The sequence below is a fragment of the Manis javanica genome, chromosome X (genome assembly GCF_040802235.1).
Source record: "Manis javanica isolate MJ-LG chromosome X, MJ_LKY, whole genome shotgun sequence".
In the NCBI taxonomy this organism is placed as follows: Eukaryota; Metazoa; Chordata; class Mammalia; order Pholidota; family Manidae; genus Manis; species Manis javanica.
The window spans coordinates 107,810,737-107,826,296 of NC_133174.1; the positions used below are offsets into that span (position 1 = coordinate 107,810,737).

Here is a 15,560-nt window from a genome sequence, read left to right on the forward strand (position 1 = left end):
GGGGGCTTGCGGAGTGTGGGGACACCAGAATCCCCAGCCCTCCTACGGGCACTGCAACCCACCACCTACCCCCCCACCCCCCCCACCCCCCCCACCACACACACGGACGCACGCACGCACGCACGCGCGCGCAAAATGAAACAGCCAGAGCTCCCCTCCCGGATGCTGCTGCACCAGCACCTCAGCTGCGGGCGGAGCCCGAGACGTTGCCACTTCCCCCCTCTTCCCTCGTGACCCTCGCTTCCCCCCTCCCCCCGCAGTGCTCCCTCCCCCTCTACACAGCCTTCCTCTCCAGTGGACACACCCTCCACCCCGGGCGGGTCGCGAGCGAAGCTCGCTCTCCTGGGGAGGGAGAGGCCGCCGCCGCCGCCGTGGGGCAGGACGGGGAGCGGGCGAGCCAGCCGAGGAGGGAAGGAGGGAAGGAGGGAACGAGGGAGGAGCAGCGGGAGGGAAGGAGGAGCAGCGGGAGCCGCGCCGCCGCGGAGCTGCGATGTGGCCGGTCGGCCGGCGTGTAAACAGAGGGAGCAGCAGTAGCAGCAGCAGCAGCAGCAGCGGCCGCGGCCGCGGCCGCCCCGGCCCGGCGCAGTGAGTACGCCCGCCGCTGCCATGGCCGAAGTGCGCAAATTCACCAAGCGGCTCAGCAAGCCCGGCACGGCGGCCGAGCTCCGGCAGAGCGTGTCGGAGGCCGTGCGGGGCTCGGTGGTGCTGGTGAGTGGCCGGGGGACGCGGCGCCCTGGGGGACGCGCTCCGGGCGGGAGCGACCGGGTGGCTTTCCCGCGCGCTGGGGCTCGGGTTCTGAACGGCGCTCGCGGCGGCCGCCTAGTGCGCGACGCGCTCGCTTTCTCCGCTTCCGTGAAGTTTTCGCCCTGGCCGCCGCTTGCTGCAGTCCGGGTCCCAGGCGCCCGCTGACAACAGCGCCGCAGCTGCCGGGCGCGGGGAGGCGTGCGCCCTGCTGGACGCCGACGGGCCGTGGGGGCTCGGAGGGCTGCGTTGGAGGCGGGCGCTGTGAATCGGAGCCCCGGCCGGGGGAGTGAGCTACGGAGCGGACCTCGCGCTGCTCTAGACGCGGCACAAAGAGCGGGGACCTAGGGATCGACAATACCGCGATTCCCTCCCGCGGGCACCTGAGGCAGCTCAGGCGGAAGGATGCGATGAGCCCTTTGCACAGGCACATTCGCGCGCGCGCACACACACACACACACACACACACACACACACACACACACCGTGCACACAAGCGCGCGCGCGCACGCACACACACACACACACACCGTGCACACAAAAAAGAACCGCACCCAGAAAGCCCCGGGTGCCCAAGCTCCGTGGGCGAGGAGAACAGAGGAAGCCGAGCGACTTCCTCCTGCTGCTGGGGAGAGGGAGGTGAAGGGTGTGTGAGGGGTGCTGCTGCCGCGGAGGGAGGGGCTTTGGAAACAACGGGGTTCCGGGGCAGGTGTGTGAGGGCTCGGCCGCTGCCAGGCGAGGGACCCTGGAGCGCTCCAGAGGCAAGGAGGTGGGGCCGTGGGGTTTGGGGGAAGATGGTTTGTGCCAGTCCAGGGATGGAGGACCTGGAGTCAGCCCCACCGCCCAGGGCCAGGGGTACCTCCAAGCCGGCAGGGCTGGGGGATGGGGATTTGAAAGCGCTCTGTCCCCCTGGGAACTCTCCCATCGCACTCTTAGCCCCATCTTGATTGTCTGACTCGGGAGGAAGGCGGACGGGTGCTAATGGGCACTGGCTCCTCCTGTTTTTGAGGCGCTCGTCGTCAGTTTTCTGGACTAGCAAGGGAACCCTAAATAAGCAGTCAGGCTGGTTAATTAGCGTTTGTTTTGTTACTTTGGATTTGGGGGTTTTTGCTCGCTCGTTTTTGTCTCCGTTTCCTCTCCTTACAGCGAGCGTGTCGTCTGCCGTGTTTGAATTTCACCCGTTAAGAGTGGGCTCTTTTTTGTTAAAACAACTTATCATCGGAAGGGAATTTAACAGCTTTTCCTTGTAATTTTTCTGTTGATCTTGTAGAATCTGCGATAAAAGCAACATTAAAGGGAGGCTAGGGGCCTGATCCCAACAGTGGGGAAAGTTCACATTACTGGTAGTTCTGGAGGAGTATCAAAGGTAAAATACGTACCTTTGAGATAAAGATCTGATCCTCAATAGCTACAACTGTGCAAAGCCAAGTGACTTTAAAGAAATCTCTCTCTCCGTGGCCGGATCCTTGAAAGTTTATCCCGCTGTTCAGCACAGCTAAACCCATACCTTTAATGTTGTTTTAATGGACTTGGGTTATTGTGTGTCCCACTGACTTTAGAATGAGGTCCTGTTGGGGTCAGATTGGAACCTTGATTGTCATCAACAGCCAGTTTAGGGAGGATGGCAAGCTGTTTGCAGGGCATTTATACCAGGGCTCTAGTCTTGGGTGATGATTAAGTGAGTCAGTCCGCCGAGCACAGGAACTGCTTTCCTAAATTCAGGAAGAAAGCAAGCTTTGCTTCAGCACTGGTGGCTGGCCCTCTACCACAGCGTGTGAAGGGAGCCTGTGAAGTGGACAGACAGATGGCCTCAAGAGAATAAATGGGACACAGCAAACCTCCACTGGGATGTGACCAGCGTCTGACCTGCCACCCTCAGCGGCAAAAAGTTAACATTAGCATTCTTGCCTAAATTTCTAGTTTTAAAAATAATTTGGGGTAGCACAGGTGCACCTGACCCTTCCTAACCAGTGACTTTGTGGTAAAGCTGGAAAACCTGTTAGGAGGGGGAGACTCTTTGGGGAGCCACTGCCTGCCTAGCTGACTTGGCACGGAGGCCACAGATTTTTACCACGCAAGGCACAGGAATGATATTTATTTACTACTCTGGTCTGTGATCCACTTTGAGATTTTGTGAGTGGAGAACAGATTCTAGGAATCTAAATCAGTATCTGTTGGGCCCCTACTGTGTGCAAGACACAATGTTAGGTGCCCTGTAATCAGAAGGGAATGTGATGACTTTCCTTAGTTCCCACCTGGGTTGGGACTCTGTGTATGTATTTGTCAGTAGGACATTCAGATTATGCACACAAATCTATGTTAGGTTATTCATAGCACTTTAGTGAGTGCTATTTTTGAGCAGTTCACTCAGTTAATAAATAAGGAAACAGTCATTAAATGGAGTGGATTCTCCTAAAAGGCTCTCTTTCTTGGCCCCTGCTTTTCTGACACAGAGCTGTTAACCAAAGTTAGCAAAGCCACGGGTGGCTGGAGAGCAAGTGGACCATGTTGCAGCTGCTACCATAACTTCTGATTCTTTGCTGATTTAAGCCCCAAAGTGTTTATTAGGGACAGCTGAGGTGGGAGTTACACTTGCTGCTATAAACCCAGGACACTGACACTAGGGCTTTGAACATGCAGTCCCATATCCACAGGACTTTACTATGGAGCAATTCCTGGAACAGGACAAGCTTTCATGTGCTGCATCTCTCAGGAAAACTTGGAAAACCCTTCAAGGTGGAGAAATAGACGGTATTTCCTGTTTAGATTTTTTTTTTTTTTACTATTACACCCCTTGCTGGCATGTTGTTCACATCGTTCAGTTTTGCTCACTGTTTGAAAAATTCAGGAGGCCTGGGCTGTAAACAGCACGTAGTGGTGTGTTCAACCCTTTGTTCACATATTAGTGCTTCCACGGGTTTATTAACTACGTAACGAAGCAGATAGAGACCCTACTTCATTGCTGCCTTTTCTGGTAAGTTTGGCATTTTTACGGTCGGTTTTAACCCAGGCAAAGGGATAATTACAGAATTAACCACCGGCAGAGATCTCTCAAGAGAGGTTTGGGGAAGAATATTATAACTGAGAGTGTATGTGATTAACAGGTGTTTACGTATACACACATTTAACATGCAGAGTTTTCCTGCTGTTTTTGTTACAGTTCAGAATATAGCTAATTTGTACCTCAAGGGGAACAAAGGCATTTGATAACACCTGTTGCATTCTGGCTGCTCTTAAGAGGAGTCATTGTGTCAGCTTGGGAAAGTCATCTTGTAGGTGTTTAAATACTGTTTTGCTGCTGCTGAACTTACCTTCAATTCCTTGTGCACCAAAGGATCAGGAAAGCGTTGCTAGATATTACGGGTTTAGCCCCTTGAGGCAGGACGGTGCGTACACCACTCCCTGGCTGGCCCCGACCAGATTTCATGTAACTCTAGTAGAGAAAACCTCTCCAAAAGCTGAGAATGGCTGAAAACCGTGTGCAGCTGTGGACGCCCCCTACCTGCCACACACACCTAGCTTTGCGTGGAATGTTCTTGAGGTTCACATTTAGGGAAGGCCTGAAAATGAATCAGCTCCCCTGCTCCGCTCCCCCTTCCCAGGGGAATTTGTGGAAGGTTCTTAATATAGGACAAAGCAACACAGTGGAATAAAGCCAAGCGTTTCCAGTTCTCAGACTTAGCTCTGCTCTGAACGAACTGAGAGGCACTACTCCTGTTCGCTTCTCCAGGTTAGGAAACCCCAGGGCAAGTCATTCCTGGAGGATCTGTCCCAAAAGCGCACTGCAGAGTTTACTGACTGTGAAACCAGAGGCCACCTCACTGATCCCTCTTTGAAGCACCAAATGGTAGAATTTGTTTTCTACGATGAACATGTTAAACAAATTTTCTGGGTTGATTGTTTTCCCATCATCAGTAAGCCTTCTAAAACAATGCTTATTGCTTTATTATGTAGTAAATGCATGTTTGTTGTAGAAAAGTTAGAAAAACAAACAATTATCATATATTCAGAGGGACTCTGTTAACATTCTAATGTATATATGTTGAAACTTCTGTCTTTGTGTGTGTGTATATATGTATATGAAGACATGGATTGAAGAAATATATCACAAGCTTAAATGATTTCACTTACCAAGATCTTAGGAACATTTCTTCATATCAATAAATATAAATCTACATGATCATTTGGAATGACTGCCAGAAATTCCACTGTGGGTGTACCATAGGCAATCATCCTTTATTGTTTGCTGTTTTGAGAATTTCTAGTTTTGTGGTGGTATAAACATGAGTTGTCCAGTACAGTAGCTATTAGCCACCTATGGTGATTTACATCTAAGTGTAAATTAATTACAAAAATCAGCTCCTAACCTGCATTTGCCACAGTTCAAGGGCTCAATAGCCACATGTGGCTAGTGGCTACCACACAGGACTGCACAGATAAGGACCATCTCCATCACTGCAGAAAATCCTTTAGGGCAGCGCTGCTATAAACATGAACTGAATGAACATCTTTGAGCAGACATTTTCAAACTTGCCAGATTGTCCTTTTAGGATAAATTTCTAGCATTGGAATTGCTTGCTCAAACATTTTGAATATTGAAAACCCCTCTTACACATGCTGCTAAATTGCTCTGCAGAAAGTTGTTACTATTTACTCTTTCATCAGAATATGGAAAGTGTTTATTTCCCATCTTCCATCCCAACACTGGTTATTTATTAATATTTTAAAATCTTTGTCATCTGATAAATAGTACATCTCTGTTCTATTTGCATTTCTTTGATTATTCTTGGACAGTTTTTCATTATGTTGAGTAGCCATTTGTGTTCTTTTGAGGGTTTGAGAGAACCTTCTTACAGACTGATTTCCTTATTTGTAGTTCTTGCAATAACCATCTCCACCCCCAAGATTCTGTTTCGATAAGTCGGGTGGGGCCAGGCATTTTTTTTTTTTTTTAATTCTGGACTGACTTTTTTATTGAAAAAATATTCTGGGTTAAGAATCAAATAATTTTAGTGCGCTCTCATTGGTTCTGCATTGTTTTTCTTTAATTCTATAGTCTGTTGTTCACAAAGCAGCTTCATAAATTTAAAAAAAAATGTAAATTGGAATTTTGTTCCTGTTTCAGGCCTCCAATGGCTTTCCATTATACTTTGAATGAAATAGACATAATTTGCGCAAGATCCTGTATAAAATCTTGGGGCCAGGCATTTTTAATGTATTTTTAAAAACTACCCAAGGTGATTCTGATGTGCACAGAAGCACTGATCTAGACCACTTGCCCACCCAAGGCAGGGGCCCCTGACAAACGGTTATTTAGTTTCTCCTTAAACACTCCCTGCCTATTAGACCACTCTGTTGGAAAAGGTTCATGAACTTGGGCTCCGTAAGTTTACCACCAGCCAGGCCTAGCTCTGCAGTTTGGATCCACACAGAATATGTTCGCTTCCTCTTTCACATGACAACCCTTCAAATATTTGGAGGCAGTCACCATGTCATTTTTAAAGCCACTCTTCACAAAGCCAAAGAGCCTTCATTCTTCACATGACTTGGTTTCAGGATTCTTCCCTGATCACGGTCACCCTATTCGGGGGGGTCTCTTCCAAGGTTGCAGTGTCCTTGAATTCGAGAGGCAGAGCCCTGGGCTTGAATCGGACCTCTGTCACCTGCTTACACTGTGAACTAAGGCAAGTAACCAGATCTCATTTTCCTCATCTGTGAAATGGGGATGAACAGTTCTACCTACTTAGCGGAGTTCTTGGGAGGATTAAAGAAGGTAATATGTGGAAAGTGTCTGATGTATAAAGTGATTCGTAAAGCTTAAAGAAAGAGATCTGGTGGGGGGGAAAAAGTGTTCTAGAAGGGTCTATCACAAAATACAGTGGAGGAGGTGGGGTTTCTTACCCATTCTGGACATGGGTCAAGAAGTCAGGGACTGTGTATTCATCTCTACTCCCAGTGGCACCCACAGTGCCTGGAATGCTGTTGGTACCCAGCAGGTAATACGCTGGCAACAATATATTGGATGGATAAGGTGTTGGGAGGCTGGGTAACTAGTTAAAATATAGTTACACAGTTCTGGACAGAGATAACGAAGGCTTTAACTAAGGCAGTGAGAATGGAGATAAGGGTGAAGACGTAGGAGATGTTTGTTTCACTGATAATATTGACAGGATTTGGTGAATTTTGAAGGGAGAGTATGGGGGAGGAAGAAGTGGGAGGGAGAGAGATTGGAGATGGAGTCAAGACGACTGAGGCTTCTCAGTTTGGGTGAACAGCAGGGGAAGCTTGTTTGGTGATAGAGAAAGGGAAAAGAAAATGAGCAACCCCAACTCTCGAGAGGGTTGGCGGGGCAGAGCTAGGTTTCAGTGAAGCAGGGTGCTCGCAGAGAACATTCTAGGGAGAGGCTAAGCATGTAGTGTAGTGTTGTTGTTTTGGCAAAAGATTAGGGTTCTTGGGGGAGAAGAAAGTGTTCCAAATGGAATCAGGAAAGGGAGGAAGAGCCAGGACTGAGCTGACCCAGATGAGATGAGATTGTAGGCGAGATTAGCTGATTAAAGAGGTTTGCACCTTTGGGGGTGATTTGGGAAGTGGGAGGCAGGGCTGGGAGGAATGGGCTTGGAGGCCAGCCCCAGACTTCCAGTTAGAGTGGCTCTGGGAAGTTAGGTCACCCCCTGGGCAGCTCGACCTGCCAGGGTTCAAGCAGTTGGGGCCGAGAGGCCCATAGGCCTCCTTTCCCCAGGTGACTGAGGCAGGCGAATAGGATGTTTCCTGCCTGAAAGTAACTCACTGGCAGGAAGGGAGATTAGATGTATGCAAATGACGGAAATAGACAAGATAGAAGCACAGGGCAGGAGACTGGTGGTTCTGCCTTGCAAGTTCGGTTAGTTCATCGTCTGCACTCACACCCCCGCCCCCACCCCCCCCACGCTCTTTTTCATGATCCTTAATGTTTTTCCAGAGTTTGGTTCTTTTTGGCTTCAACAATGTTAAATAGGTCTTCGCTGATGAGCAGTGTTAATCTCTATGGCATTTCCCACATTTGACCACAGAGGCTTCTTTTTAAATTTTTTTATTTTTTATGGGAACGGAGAAAGTAAATGATTAGTAATTTAACACTGAGAAATTTGTATATAGCAGCCACGTGTAGCTCTCCTTGCCATTCTTTTCTGAGACCTCTATGGACTATAAGAAGTGCTTGCCACCTTCCAAAATCCCCAGTGTCCCAAACCTCAGGAAGCCCCCTTGCCTATCTGTTGGAATTCAGTTCAGAGGAGTCAGGAACCTACCTGGTTTTGCTTTCTGCTGAGATACAGGATGGCCAGTAAGGCATGTTGAAAATGATTAGCTCTTTTTAACATGGAAGGGGAGGCCAGAAACCACAGGAGGGAGAAGGAGCTAGAACCATTTCCCCTTTTCTGTAAAACCTAATGGTGACTTTATGACACATACCTCTTTGGGATTTAGATCTCTTGGTGTCCTTGAGCTTTTGACAGGAGTGCAGAGGGGCTTGTGCCTGTGTCAAACTAGAGCCAGATGCCATGATTCTTGCGGGGCCCTACCCTGAAGGCTCCCAGATCAGTAACTGGGGCAACGAGCCAGGCTCAGTTAGCTCCACTGCCTAGAAGCTCATGCTTGTCAGAGCGGAGTGGTTACAAGTGGGCCCTGGTAGGACGTAGCACAGGTTCAAAGTTCGACTCAGCTACTTACTAGCTGAGTGACCTTGTGCCCGTTATTTAACCTTCCTGTGTCTTGATAACCCTCTCAAGTCAAGGGCTTGTTGAAAGGCTTAAAGGAGTTTTGCACGGGAAGCCCTTAGAGCAGGGCTTGACACATGGAGAGCACTCATGACTGGTGGCTCTCATTACTATTCCCAGGTGTCTTACGGTGGACAAGGGAAGGGCCTCCAGTCTGCGGAACATGCATGCGGGGCCCTTGGCAGAAGCACTCACCTTTGTGACAGGCTGTTCAGGGTGGGTTTATGCAAAGGGATGGATAGAGGAGAATTGGGCTCTGTATGGAAATGTAGAACTTCAACGCTCTTTGCTATCCCTGTCAAAACTTTACTGACATCCCTTACACTCATTAATCCTCACTTTCGAGAATCAAGTGGATATTGCAGCATTTTTTTAATTTTGTTATCATTAATCTACAATTACAGGAAGAACATTGTTTACTAGGCTCCCCCCTTCACCAAGCACCCCCCCAGCCCACACACCCCATTACAGTCACTATCCATCAGCGTAGAATCACTACTTGTCTTCCATGTGTTACACAGCCCTCCCCATGCCCCCCCCACATGCCAATTATACATGCTAATTGTAATACCCCCTTGCTTCCCCCCACTCTCTTATCCCTCCCTTCCCACACATCCTCCTCAGTCCCTTTCCCTTTGGTAACTGTTAGTCCATTCTTGGGTTCTATGATTCTGCTGCTGTTTTGTTCCTTCAGTTTTCCTTTATTCTTATACTCCACATATGAGTGAAATCATTTGGTGCTTGTCTTTCTCCGCCTGGCTTGTTTCACTGAGCATAATACCCTCTAGCTCCATCCATGTTGTTGCAAATGATAGGATTTGTTTTCTTCTTATGGCTGAATAATATTCCATTGTGTATATGTACCACATCTTCTTTATCCATTCATCTACTGATGGACATTTAGGTTGCTTCCATTTCTTGGCTATTGTAAATAGTGCTGCGATAAACATAGGGGTTATCGAAGCATTTTTTTTTTCTTTCCCACTTCTGCCTTTTTTTTGTTGTTATCATTACAATTACATGAAGAACATTATGTTTAGTAGGGTCCCGCCTTCACCAAGTGCCCCCACAAACCCCATTACAGTCACTGTCCATCAGCGTAGTAAGATGTTGTAGATTCACTACTTGTCTTCTCTGTGTTTATTGCAGCATTTTTTAAAGGAATCAAGTGAATATTGAAGTTCAGATACCTTTTTAAAGATCTATTTTGGAAACGTGTATTTGAGTGGAAAAAATTTTAAAGCTTAAAGGTCTCCTAAGAAATTAATGTACTTTTATATTTGGCTATTCTGGTTTTGTGGTAGCAGAGTAAGTTCTGTTAGGAATCATGTGTGCAGGTTACCAGCAGAGTTGATGTTGTGGAAAGTAAGCCAGCTGTTCCAGGGACATGTGCTTTATTGTCTTATGTATGACCTCACACAGTCACGCCCAAATTTGCTATTAATGATTTCCTGCAATTCTTCACCTTGTTTTTATTGTCCATTGAGTTTATCACTCACAAGAAGTTGTATTTTTGCTTTTCTTGAGACAGCTTGTGTTGGGCTGTGTATGTTTCAAGCTGCTGAGAAAGGTTTGAAGGTGCTCTGTTACTTCAGCATCCCATCATGTTGCCTTCCCTACTGAGTGAAATATTTCACTGGGGGAGATGTAACTAAGAAGTCAAGTGTTCTTCCAAGCCTCTGAGACAGAACATCTTTATTTGAAGTGTTGCAGTGAAGTGTGTCAGGAGGCTAGGGAATACATTTGTATACAGTGTTCTTAAGATGATAACAAGACCATGTATTCTGATGGACCCACTCTTATGAAGAGTTACAAATGCTGTTAGGTGTCTGACCTTGCATATTCTTGCAGATCACTGTTAAACACTGCACTGGTGTCCCCCACCCCCCGCCGCCTTCTGCACGTGGGGAAAAGAGGCATGGTTTCAAGTGAGGCAGGTTGTAGTCATCCATATTTACGAAATGACAGAACGGGAAATGAACTCCAGGTGCCTTGAGTCCTTTTGGAGGAATCAGGTGAAGAACCCCTAGCTCCTGGGCCAGATTCTGCAGCAAATCAGGTGGAGGAAGTTCTTTTTATGTGGTGATGATCTCTTTCTATCGGGAAGCAGTGTTTATTTCTGCAGAAGCTTAGGTCTCTTCAGCTGGAGGTGAGGGCCAAAGAAAAAACAAGAGGGGTGGGGTTGTTACTGAGCAATGTGGGCAAGATCAATATAGATTTTTTTCTTTGCCAAAGTAAGCCTGAGGATTCTTGAGAACTGTTTGCAATTGGCTGCTCTTGGTTTCCCTGCTGTTTGAATAACTCCATGGAAAAAAAAAATCTCCAGAACACTGGCTCTGCAGAGGTACCTGGGATCACTTTCATGGAACCGTTTTTATGATTTTTTTCGAGTGGGTTAGTGCTGTCCAAAAATAACAACGTATATATGTCTCTCCATGCCGTTTATATTTGTAGCTTAGTTTTCCCGCTTGAGAAACTGCCAGCTGTATGCCTTGCAGGACCTGGTTTCAGTGTTCACAGTGAGCAGTAGAGTGCTGTTGGCATAACCAGTTTATTTTCATAGGTCAACAAGTTCCTAATGCTTCAGCACATTAAATGGTTTCCTAGAGACTTGAAGGAGGGAATGCCACCTTCTCAAGGTGCCTAACTTAGCACCAAGAAGTAACTGAAGTCCAGAAGGCTCTGAATCAACTGTTGGAAAGGTTGAATTCAATCATTATTTGAAAGCTCATAGGAATAGCTCCCCCCTCTGCCCAGCAGCGTTTAGTCATGCTCTGTTGCTTGTGGAGCATTGCTAACCTGACCGAAGGGGACAGTTGCTCCTCCCTGACCAGTGACTGTCATGACTGCTTGCAGAGGAACTTTGCCTCTGCCTGCCCCTTCCAAGTGAAACGGTCTGGCAGAGTTCTCACCAAGAGAGCCAGAAGAGAATCCCATAAGGCTTCTCGATTCAGTTCTGTAACTGAAGCCTGGCTGTCTCCCTGCTTCCTTCTCTCCTGTCTCTGCATGCAGCTGAAGCCACTGCAGTGTCCAAAGCATGATGATTCCAGGCTCAAGAGACCAGCCTGGGCCTAAGCAGGGGACAGCAGAAGACTCTTGATTCAGAGCTCGGGTTCTGGGCCTTGAGTCCTATAGACTGCTCTTCTGCCCTATCTTTACCATCCATTTCCGGTTAGTGACCGGAAATTTTATCCTTCCGGTTTTTATTTTCCTCCTTATTCCCTTTTGTCACTGTCCCAGTCGTGGTGTCCTTGTCTTGACCCCCTCCCCTGTATCTAACCCCCTGCTTTGGTTTTCCAGCCAGTTGCCCAGTTCCTCTAGAAAGTTCTGGTCTTGCTGCTGGTCCTGGGGAGGGCTGCTCTACCCACACGTTGATCTTAAAACAGCTTGAGCTCAGCACAGTGGGAGTGCGGACTGAAGGGGTGAATCTGCTTAGAGAACTCAGAGGAGACAGAGTGCTGGGCTGAGGAGGTCCAGCCGGTGGCCCTGCCAAGGGTTGATCTAGACGCATGGCCCATTAGTTTTCTATGGCTGCTGTTAACAAATTGCCACAAACTTAGTGTCTCAAAACAACACAGATTTGTCATCTCACAGTTCTGGAGGTTAATTCTGAAATGGGTTTCACTAGGCCAATGCCTAGGTGTCAGCAAGGCCTCATTGCCTACAGAGGCTCTAGGGGAGAGTCCATTACCTCACCTTTTCTAGCTTCTAGAGGCCGCCTGCATTCCTTGGCTCATGGCCCTTTCCTCCATCTTCAGGCCCACAGTGGCTGGTCAGGCCTTTTCCCCGTCATGTCACCCTGACACGGCTCGTGTCGTCACATCTGATTCCAACTCTTCCACCTCCCTCCTTCCCTGAGAACCAAGCACCCTTATGACCACACTGGTCCTGCCTGGATAATCCAGGATCATCTGTGCATCTCACAGTCCTTAACTGAGTCACCGCTGCAGAACCCCCTTTGCCATGTAAGGGAACATATCACAGGTTCCAGGGGTCAAGATGTGGACATCTTTGGTAAACACTGTTCTGCCTACCGCATGGGCATTGCTGGGGGAAACGTGGAATTCTGGACTCAGCTGAGTTCTAAGCCCGGATACCAGTGTTAGGGTGGCGGAGGAACAGGGATCTGATAGACTGGCAAACTGTTAGCCAGGTGCAGAAGTCTTCACAGAATTAGAATTTTGAGAATTTTGGCTGAAAGAAAGCAATACAGGCTCGCAGTCTGCAATTTCAATTTGGATGTTTTCTTAAATTCTTCATAATTAGAACATTTTTTCCCCCCACAGAACTCTCTCAGTCTGGAGTTCTTGTAAGTGGGCACTGCTTTCAGACTTGAGGTGTTTCAGGATACGAGCTGGCCAGACGCTTAGTAGGCACTTAGCCAGCTTGGGCCTATGGAATTTTCCACCCTCAGCTGACGAAAACAGTAAAGAGGTAAGGGTTGTGAGGCAAGTGTGTGTGTTTAAAAGAGAAAGGGATGGTTTCACGTCACAGAGAATACCACTTTGGCAGGCAGGCCCCAAGACACTGCTCATGCGTCCTGTGCGGGAGACACTTCGCCCATCCTGAAGGTCACGTTAGGCCGGGCACGGCCTTCTTGCATTTCCAAGGTAATTGCAGGACACTTTCCCAGAGCTGGATTTCTAAAACATATGATTAGAGAAGCAGAGAGAAGGCCTGGAAAATCTCTCTGATCCCTTCTGGTTTCATGATGGTTTGTTTCAATTGAGAGAATTCTGGCCTGGAAAATCTCTCTGATTCCTTCTGGTTTCATGAGGGTTTCAATTGAGAGAGAAATGAAAACTTCCTCTCTTCACCAAATCCAGTCACTGCCATCAGAGAGACACTTATCACAAAAGCTTCCTGGCCGATCCCATTTGCATTGGCCAATCTATATAATGTCCATGATGAGCTGATGGCAGAGAGCTTGACTGCCCTGAAGAAGCACTCTATCCTAGACGTGGCTTGCGTTCCATTTTTAAATCAATGCTAATTGGCCATAGCAGTATTTCTCTGAGGCCTGGCCTGTCTTTTTTCAGGCCCTTGGATAGCTGACCTGGCTGTAATGCACTGAAAATTATTATGTGAAAGGTTGGGAGTCTCCCAGATAGTGTGTAAAAATCTGTAGAAACAAAGTACACATTAACCATCTTTACTTTGTCCAGTTCCATTTTCCCTTTTCCCTGTCTCAATACGAAAACAGTTCAATTCTCTTTATAAGCCGTCTCAATTTTAAAAAATTCTGATGTGTTTTCAATGGAATTACCTTAATTTTTTTTTCGATAAAAAAAATATATACTATTCATCTCTAATCCATAAAATGCGAAAGAGTATTAACTGTAGTCCTATTTAAATCTCTAGAAACTTGTGTTCATTTTCTCCAAATTATGGACTCTTTCCCTTCAACCTGGCCTATTATATTATGTTTCATATTGTTTTACTGATCTGTTGCTTTCTTTTTTACTGGCCCTCATCTGACCTTCATAGCTTTTGGGTAGGAAGCATTCAGTCGATGAGGTGCGTGACAGAATTGACGTCTTAGAGCTCGGGAACATCTGGGGCTGTGGTATATACCAGAAGGAACTAGAAACCAAGGGTGTTGTTGGACAGGGAGGGAGAGAAAGAGAGAGAGCGAGCTGTGCTGAGCTGTGGGAGATAGCTGCCTTCGCTGAGGGAAAAGATAGTTATTTTCCTTCAGTTCATGCTAAAATCCCAAAGGAAATGCTTTTAGAACTGGTGCTTGAATTAAAGAGAAGCAGAAAATCTATTTCTACTGATTTCTTTTTAATGGATTAAATCTATTTAGGACAAGGTGGTGGGGGTGGGGAAGCAAGACAAGGACTTAGTCTGAGGAAACTAAAGGATTAAACAAGAGTTAAGATGAAAGGAAGGGTTTTTCTTTGTGTGTGTTCCATTATAGTAGACCAAGAGATCAGAGATTAAAATATTAACAATATTTAATGAGGGTAGCAGTATATTTTTAGATTCAGACAGGAAGAAATCAAACCCTTTAGAAATCATACTAGATAAATGGAACAGTTTTGTCTGGGACAAATAATAAATGGGAGTAGACATTGATTCAGGCGATGGAGGGCAGTACACATTGTCAGCTTGCGTAAATCAAGACCCCAAAGCAATTAATTAAGGAATGTAGAGAATACTTGTGTGCAGTTCTCCACTGCAGATGCTGACTGGAGCCCAGTTCTCCAACTTAGATGGAGGTCAGAGACTTGTGGCCGCGTATTTCTTTTGAGAGCTAAGGGTGGGGGGACTCACGTGCCAGCTCGGCCTGCCCTACTCCATCCTTGGGTGGAAGACGCAGCAGCATCTCACCTGTTCCCAAACTCATCTTTCCTCAGGCAGCAAAACCGGCTGGACAGGAATGGTAGCTATTGGAGGCTGCCCCTCTGGGCCCTTGAGACTCTCAGAGTGTGGCCCCCACTGGGGCTGGCTTCCTCTTAGTGATGTCCTCTCCCTACAGAGTTGCTTTCTTCCCCTTTCTACTACCCACTAACTGTTGTCCTCTCATTCTGATGTTCTTCAGCTGCTGCTCGTGGTGTTCATCTCTCTGCGTGCGGCCACCTTCCAGGAAAGTCTTCTGCACGTGTGGCTCCCTGGTCCAGCCCTCCCACCATTACTCTCCCATAGCCAGCCCTTTTCTTCTCCCTTCCTCCGTGAGCTGGGGCACTGCATTCTACTGTGGGCACACTCACACTCTTCCCTTCTCATCTTTTCCCTCACCTCTTCCTTCCCTCTCTCCTCAGTGTTTGGTCAGAAAGTGTTGTCCATGGGACAGAGCCGTGGTTTGTTTTTTTTTAACCTTTTCTTTAGCCAAGGATGGAAAATTCCAAAGGCCTGAGCTAGCGATGGCTGGGTGCCTTTTCTGGAAGTCCAATGGCCTGGATGCCAAGGGAATGTCATGGAGCTACGTATCTGGCAAGGTTGTCCCCTAAAATGTCCTGGGTTTGGATTGGGTTCCAACTAAAAGAAGTGGAGGTTCTATCTGGAGAATTATGAAATCGGAATGAAGAGTTTAAGAAATGATATAATTACAGCCACAGAGCC

General features: G+C 47.3%; 1 protein-coding gene across 1 annotated transcript in view; it reads left to right on the forward strand.

Moving 5' to 3' along the window:
• The first annotated feature begins 315 nt into the window (after positions 1-315).
• The window catches only part of LOC108388140 (dedicator of cytokinesis protein 11-like), a 135,527-nt gene continuing 120,282 nt past the window's right edge, over positions 316-15,560 (forward strand). The window contains 1 exon segment of the mRNA XM_073227563.1: positions 316-708. Coding sequence (XP_073083664.1) covers positions 607-708 — 102 coding nt within the window. The 5' untranslated portion in view covers positions 316-606.